The 8,007-nt window shown below is 47.1% G+C and overlaps 2 protein-coding genes across 2 annotated transcripts; one reads left to right on the top strand and one right to left on the bottom strand.

The window, feature by feature from the left end:
- The first annotated feature begins 1,481 nt into the window (after positions 1-1,481).
- LOC110772134 (uncharacterized) lies at positions 1,482-3,104 on the top strand. The gene is made up of 2 exons (XM_088250545.1): positions 1,482-2,104; positions 2,402-3,104. The coding sequence occupies exons 1-2, from the start codon at positions 1,482-1,484 to the stop codon at positions 3,102-3,104; spliced, it is 1,326 nt and encodes a 441-aa protein (XP_088106671.1).
- An 838-nt stretch (positions 3,105-3,942) lies between these two features.
- LOC148295620 (uncharacterized) lies at positions 3,943-5,445 on the bottom strand. Its single transcript, XM_088250544.1, has 2 exons — positions 4,125-5,445; positions 3,943-4,019 (listed from the first exon to the last, which is right to left on the bottom strand). The coding sequence occupies exons 1-2, from the start codon at positions 5,443-5,445 to the stop codon at positions 3,943-3,945; spliced, it is 1,398 nt and encodes a 465-aa protein (XP_088106670.1).
- Positions 5,446-8,007: the final 2,562 nt, after the last annotated feature.

The following is an 8,007-nucleotide window of genomic DNA, read 5'->3' as shown; positions in this document are numbered from 1 at the left end:
TGTCACCCAAAGATGCTGAGAAGACAGCCTTTCGAACACCATATGGGAATTTCTACTACACAGTCATGCCATTTGGTCTTAAAAATGCCGGGGCCACTTACCAAAGAGCCATGACAGCTGTGTTTCACGACATGATGGGAAAGGAGGTGGAAGATTATGTGGATGACCTCGTGGTAAAGTCAAAAACCAGAGAGGGCCATCGGGAAGTTTTGAGGAAGGTGCTGGAAAGGTGTCGACTCTACGGATTGAAGATGAATCCGAAGAAGTGCGCGTTTGGGGTATCATCCGGGAAATTCTTAGGGTTCCAGGTGCATCAGCGCGGCATAGACGTGGATCCCGAGAAGACCAGAGCTATAAACTCTCTCGCACCGCCTAAAGGCCCAAAGGAATTAAAGAGTTTCATGGGAAGACTGTCATACATTCGACGCTTCATCCCCGGCCTCGCTGCCACAATGAGCACTTTCACTCCTTTGCTCAAGAAAGGAAAGCCGTATGTATGGGGCAAGGAGTGCCAGGAAGTCTACTTGAAGGTACAACAAATAATCACCAAGCTGCCCACCATGAGAGCGCCTATTCCGGGACTTCCCCTCAAGCTTTATCTAGCTGCAACAAACACAGCGGTAGGGGCCTTACTTGCCCAGGATGATCATGAAGGCGAAGAAGGTCCCATTTATAATGTGAGTAGACAATTGAGAGGTGCTGAAACAAGATACCCAAAAACCGAGCTCTTGTGCCTTGCCCTTGTCTATGCTGCGCAACGCCTGCGACACTACTTCCTTGCTCACAAGCTGCAGCTCATGGTGAAATCTGACCCCGTAAGATACTTGCTCACGAGGCCGGTGCTATCTGGACGTCTTGCACGCTGGTTGCTACAACTATCCGAGTTCGATATCACATGCGCAGCTCCCAAGGCCATTAAGGGGCAGGCTGTAATTGACATGCTGGCTCTATTTCCCGAAGTAGAGGAATCGACCCTTTCTGAGGAGGTTCTGGGGGAGCTGCCGGAAGTAGTTGCTGCAGTTACAGAAGAGGAGCCATGGACCCTTTACTTTGATGGGTCTTCTACGTCAAAAGGTGGAGGAGCAGGCGTGGTGCTCATTAATCCGGAGGGACAAGCTACAGCCCTCTCGTTCAAGCTAAATTTTCCATGCACAAACAACACGGCAGAATATGAAGCTTTTATTATGGGAATGTCTACAACAAGAGAGATGGGTGTAGAAAAAATCAAGGTTATTGGGGATTCAAACCTGGTGTTAAGTCAATTACAAGGGAATTTTGCTGTGAAGGAGGCGACACTGGCACCATATCGTACAACGGCCGAGAAAATCATTAATTCTTTCAAGCAAGTCGTGATGTAGCACATTCCCGGAGTCACCAATAGATATGCTGATGCACTGGCTACATTGGGATCGAAGCTCTCATTTGTCGAAGAACAGCCTAACATCACTGTAATAAAGAAAGATGTGTCTGTGGTCGGAGCAATGTCCCAGGAGGAGCTGCCGGAAGCAGAAGGTGATTGGAGGAAAGCTGTGAAGGAGAAGATGAGCAAGGGAAGCGACATCAAAGAATTAAAAGATTACACGATCATCTTTGGAGAGCTATACAGGCGCCTTCCGGGGGGTATTTTGACTCGGTGTATAGGAATAACAGAAGCGCAAAGAAGGTTGCAAGAAGTTCACGACGCCACCTGCAGCTTGGAGCCAGTGGTCAGTTTGTATAGGCGCCTGCAACGCAAGGGCTACTACTGGCCAGAGATGAAGAAGCAAGCGGCTGAAATCCAATCTAATTGCCCCAGGTGTTCTACAATACCCTCCACCGAAGAATCTTTCACTATTTCACTCGCAGAGGATTGGAGAGCTCCTTACTTAGCATTTTTCGTCGAAGGGACTCTACCAACCAATCCCAAGCTTGCCTGCAAGCTCAAGAAGACAGCAAAAAGGTATTTCATAGACGGGTTGACGCTTTACCGTAAGGGGTTTAATGGCGAACCATTGAGATGTTTGGGAGAGTCAGAGGCATGTCAGGTCATGCAAGAAATACATGCTGGAGAGTGTGGAGAGCACCAGGGAAGGAAGAGGCTTCACCGGCAGCTGCTGAGTGTTGGGTATTATTGGCCTACCATGAAGAAAGATGCGCACGACTTCGTCAAAAGATGCCACACATGCCAAATTCATGCCAACCTAAGTCACAAGCCTCCCACGTTGCTACAGGACATGCGCACTCCTTGGCCTTTTCATACTTGGGGGCTCAATTTAATTGGAACGATCCATCCTCCTTCCGACGGTTACATATGGATTCTCACTGCCACGGAATATTTCATGAAGTAGGTTGAAGCGATCCCTCTTCGAAAGGCCACGGGAGCTGCTATTTCAAATTTTATTCGGGAATATATCGTGTGCAGGTTTGGAATTCCATACAAAATGGTCACTGACAATGGCACCCCTTTTGTCAACAAACAAGTGAGCTCAACGCTTAGTGGCTATGGTATCAAGCATCGCCGCTCCACGCCTTATTACCCGCAGGGGAATGGTCAAGCTGAGGCTACAAACAAGACCATATTGAGGATTTTGAGCAAAATGGTGCACGAGTACGAAGGAGGTTGGAGCGTCCACCTGCCGGATGCCTTGTGGGCTTACCGCACCTCTCCAAGAAGCGCTACAGGTTTTTCGCCTTATTCTCTTGTGTACGGGTCTGATGCCATTTCACCCGTAGAAATCACCATCCCCACGGCCAGAGTATCGGCTGTCAATGACCTCGAATGGGATATGAAGTCATGCTCAGATTGGCGCCTATTAGACCTCGAAGCTGTCGATGAAAAAAGAGCTGAAGCCGAAAGAAGAACATCGCTTTACCACAAAACCATTGCACAAGCTTACAACAGAACAGTCAAGCCGCAAGCCTTCAAGCAAGGGGACCTCGTGCTAAAGGTCGTCGAGCATGTGAGGAGACAAGTATCGGGGCCTTCCAAATTTGCTCCGCAATGGGAAGGGCCATTCGCAGTCAAAGAAGTTTACAGCAGCGGCTATTATCGCTTGATCTCTCTCAAAGAAGGCATGCTGACGGATCCCATCAACGGGAAGTGGCTCAAACCGTACTACTGCTAAGTTAGTTTTATATTTTGTACTTTCGTTATGGCATTTCTTTTCATTTCAAATATGAACTCCTTCTATGATCTCACTTGGTATTTTGGAAAATTATTGTACGATGCACCACTATGGTAGCATGAACTTTGCAATGAAAATGAAGGAGTATTTTGAAAAAGAAAACTTGCCTCTGAAATATTACTTTACGTATCCCAAACTTACTTTGCACCAAACACTATATATATATACGTGAAAAAAAAAAAAATGGATAAACACATGCTACTTAGCAGTAAAACATGCCAAGCAAAGCCACTTGGATGGGATCCCGAACTATCAAGCCCAAGCAAAATAACATCAGTATGCGAGGCCAAGCTATTGTAAAAAGGCATGCATTCTTGGAATGCTGGAACGACAAAATCATGATTCTCTTTTGGCAAGCAATCGGGGTATGCGAAGTATCTGTGAATTTTATAAAAATCACGGGGAAAATCGTGTCTGGTCCCTTCAAAGCATGATGAGAAGGTGTTTTTCAAGCTTAGTAGTTAGGCAAGCCATGCAAATAAAGTTTGGGAATGCTACCAAAAAAAAAAAAAAATTGACAGCATATGCTCTGCTTTTAAAGATATCCAACCCGTCAGAAAATCTCATATGACCTCAAGCAATTCGCAAGCACAAATTCCACCAACCAGGCAGCACATATATATATATATATATACCAAGCAGAGGTTACAATGTGTCTCCAGCATCCAAAAGAAAATAAAACGTAGGTTCCAGCAGCTTGATCACAACAGCGTTACAATACAAGGATTTCACAGTACAGGTGTTGGAACATCAAAAGGAAAATACGGCCTAAACGCAACTAAGTTATACAAGCTGGAGCTAATGTGTTCTTCAACATGTTGGGCCGGTCAATTTCATGTAAAGCAAAAGAGCAACCTGCAAGGCAAGCGTGAATGTCAGAAGAAAATAGGCAGGTGCTAGAAAATTACTGTATAAAAAAAAAAAAAACAAGGAAGGCCCTGTGAAGTAGGAAGGGGTCACCATGGCTAGGATCGTTTGGCACGCCCTGGTCAAGTCCAAGCTGCCGTCTGACCCGGTGGGGTGAGTAAGTCGCGGAGACTTCCGAGCGGTTGTCGCCTAAAGTGGGCAGTGGGAGGCATGCGGCATTCAACAAGGAATATCTTCTGAAACTGCAGCCCTGAGGCATCACTGCCGGAACCTCAACAATATCGTCAACGTCAGCATAAAAGGGCACAAAAGTGAAGGTTTCCGCTAAAGTGCCGTACGGGCGAAAGACGAAGTGCTCAATATCATCCAGTAGCCTTAAAACATTTTGGCCTTTTCTCTGCATTCGCTTAAACCACCTGCAGACGAGAGGGAGGCTGTCCGGCATGAAAGAACCATTGCCCGTATCAGCAGACTGCAGAGCATACGAATAGGGGAGTGGGCACACGTCCAGCCCCTTGAGGTGTTCCCACAAAAACACCTGCAAGAAGCCAGAATTCAGAAGGGTCTCTACGCCCATGGTTCCCGCCGCATTCTTCTCCAAAATCTGACACTGATCAAGAAGCCTGTATAAATGCCCTAGGAACACGGGGGCTAAAGGAATTGAGTCACCTCGGGCGATAGCCAAGGCCAAAGGAAATACACGCTCATGAAGGCAGTCCTGGGAAAAGTCACAGAGCACGAATCGCCCGAGCCACAGTGATATAAACGCAGCTAGCCGCCAAGGTCCCCGCCTATCCACATCACCAAAGTACTGTATCCAGTTGCTGAAGCGAAGCGAAGTGCTGGGAGAGGTAGGAGCGCCCTTTCGCAGGACTGCAAGGGTGTCTATCTCTGCCGGGGTAAGAGCAATATCAAAAGGGTTCCGATCACCGCATACAAGGAGGCGAGATATGTTTGCTACGTCTTCAAGAGTCGGAGTAAACTCTCCCCACGAGCATACAAAGGTGTGAGTAGCTTTGCTCCACCTCCGGACCACATGACGGAGCACCCTTGCTTCGATATGGATATCCCACAGCTTGGATAGGAAGATGGCGTCAAGAACTTGCGCCCGGCGTAAAATATCGCAAGTAGATGGGTCCAGCAGCTCACGGTCAACCCACTCTGACCAGCTTTTACTGATGCTGCAAGGATGCTGAAAGAATAAGGGGACGACTGGAAATAGGCCTTTCTCAATGCAGCACCTAGATACGGAAGCAGGCTCGACCACGGAGACGGTCTCAGGCAGTGGTTCATCGCCAACAACAGGATTCGCACAAGCTTTTTCAAGCGGCAAGAGGGGCCCTCCCGCTTTGAGACCATCATCCATCGAATATAGGTGGTCCATCATGATTGGTGGAAGATCGGTGGAGGCCATGACGAGGGCCACTAAGTCGCTGGTATCTGCCAAAAAAAAAAAAAAAGCGTAAGTTCCAGCACCTTCACGAAAAGCCTGAAGACCCAAACTCTCACTATGCCAAAAACAGGGGAACAGAAAAGAAACACAAGCACGCATATGCACAGCTCCATTGTTTTTACAATTTCATGCCAATATCACGCTTGTAGAAGGATCAGGCCAACGCGTTTATACGATTTCACCCAAAAAGAGGGCTACTCGAAAAAAAAAAAAATAAGACAAATTGACACTTGAAGTTGCTAATTGGTGATGCATATCCCAAAATCCAGACTTGGGTTAAGAAAAAGGGGAAGGGGAATCGAGCAAGCAAACAGCAACAGCGACTGAAGAAAGAAATAAAGGAGCGAGACTTACCCCTGCCCTCTATGGTGTTTGTTCCAGCGCTTGACGGAGACGAAGAAGAAGGGGGAATTGCCTTGCAATTTTCTCTCCAAATCGCTCCTCGCTCTGAGAAATAACCGCGCTGAGCCTAGCCTTCGGCGGATTGGAGAAGAAAATCGAAAGGTTAGGGTTTTTAAAAGGGAACGATGGTCTCCCAGCAGTTGCGAACGGTTTCTCTGCGCTTAACCAACTGGCGGTTATGAAGGACGCCCCTTAGCAATTTCCTGTCCCAGAAAGTCTCCAAGCCTGGGTTTGAGGAAGAACCAGCAAAATCCAGAAATGAGAGTGAAAAGTTGGGATGCGCACGCACGGAGAGGAGAAACCGGAGACGAAAAGGGGAAAGGAAGAAGAAGAAGTAAAAGGCGGGTGGAATAAAACAGACTTAAACGAAGCGTACCTGGGAAACGTAAAAGGCTGCTGGAAGACCATCATGACAATAGCACACTCACGCGGGAAACAAGAAGGTCATATTGTCTGACATCGATTTGACTTTTGGGCTGGGTTTGATTATTAGGCCCATCTCAAGATCCGCTCATGGCCCCAATAATCAAGGGGGCTAATGTTGAGGCCCAAAAATCCAGGGGGTTAGGCCCAAGCTTATTGTCAGCCCGGTGCAAATAATTAATTACAAAAGAAACTCGACCGGGGCATAATAGGGAATTGTAGAACGCCTACGCGAGCCACGGGTCACGCTAAGCAAGCATGCCAAAAACGCAACGGCTATGTAAGTTCACGCTCATGAATCTATCCGGTGTTATTTAATTTGAGCTCGGCTTATTATAGCACAATTAAACTCAAGCACAAGCACAACGAATAAACATGCGATGCCATCACGCCATGCTACAAGCTCAAGTGGGCCCAAGCGTAATCACCCGGGGCTTGCTGAGAAGGTTGTGGCATGGATGGGTACGGGCACTCACAGGGCCCATTGAGGGAACGAGGGATGAAAGCTTTAGGCTACTTGGGAGCACTAAAGTTCAGGCCCATTCCTCGGGCCCAAATACATGGGTTAGCATGAGAGAGAAGAATGGGGTCCAAAGCCTTAGGAGAACATCCCATAGGCTACTGTACCATTTAGGGAAGTCCATGATAGTTAGAATGCCCAAGAACGAGCAAAACCACTTCCAGCAGCTGGACGAAAGCGTGCGGGCCGCTGGAAGGGAAAATACCAATAACCTCAAAACTGTACTCGAAGCCCAGCCCAGCCTCTCTTAGAAAATCCAAACATCGAGCTCCACCCATACCAGAGCTCCCATGTAGTCAACCCAAAATCACAGCAAGGACCATAGGAAATCCATAAGTGTAGGAGAAATACCCAGTGGACAAACAACTTCCTCTGTTCTCAGTTTTCCTTTGTAAGCTCTGATTTGAAAACCAAGGGAGAAAGCAAGTGGCGCCTTACCCCCATGGAAAGGCTCAGCCGCACGAAGCCTTGGAACCACAAGAAGCCATTGATTCAGGCGCTCTGGTCAATGATTTTGCACAAGAAAGGGAGTAATCGGAGAAAGGGAAAGAAAAAGTAGGAATGGATGATCGACGAAATTAGGATTCCAAATGCCTATAAAACAGAGCTTCTTCTACCCAGCAAGACACAGCATTCCAGAGCAAGACCAAGCTTTGTCAAGCGAACTGGAATTTTCCCATCTTCTACTCCCAATGTTTCTCTCTGTTCTAAGATAGAAGCCATCCTAATTCTCCCCTCTCCCACTCTAAAACCTGTTTCTCTCCAAGAAATTCATGCTCTGATCTCTCTCTCTCTCCCTCTCTCTCTCTCTCTCTCTCTCTCTCTCTCTCTCTCAAATTGCTAAACCTGTGAAAGTTCAGCTCCCATGCCACATGCTCCTCATGCCAAGTCATTAACAAATTTCACGCGTTCCTTTGGGTGTTGGTGAAAAGAACCCGAACGTATTTTTCTAAGGCTTCAGTAAGTCTTTTAAAAATTCTTTCGGGAGTCTGGTTCTTGAACTCAGGCTTTAGAGAGGATCTTTTGTTCGCTTTCTTCTCCCAGCGGCCCAAGCCCATTCGTTAGGTTGCTGGAACAAAAGGACCCCCACAATAATCACCAATGAAAAGATAATATCACCTAATTAGGGTATTATCCTATTTTGGAGATATCATCATCAATTAAGTGATTTGATCTCA

This window comes from Prunus avium, chromosome 3 (genome assembly GCF_965620075.1).
Source record: "Prunus avium chromosome 3, drPruAviu1.hap1.1, whole genome shotgun sequence".
Taxonomy (NCBI): Eukaryota; Viridiplantae; Streptophyta; class Magnoliopsida; order Rosales; family Rosaceae; genus Prunus; species Prunus avium.
This window is presented reverse-complemented; position numbering and strand designations above follow the sequence as displayed.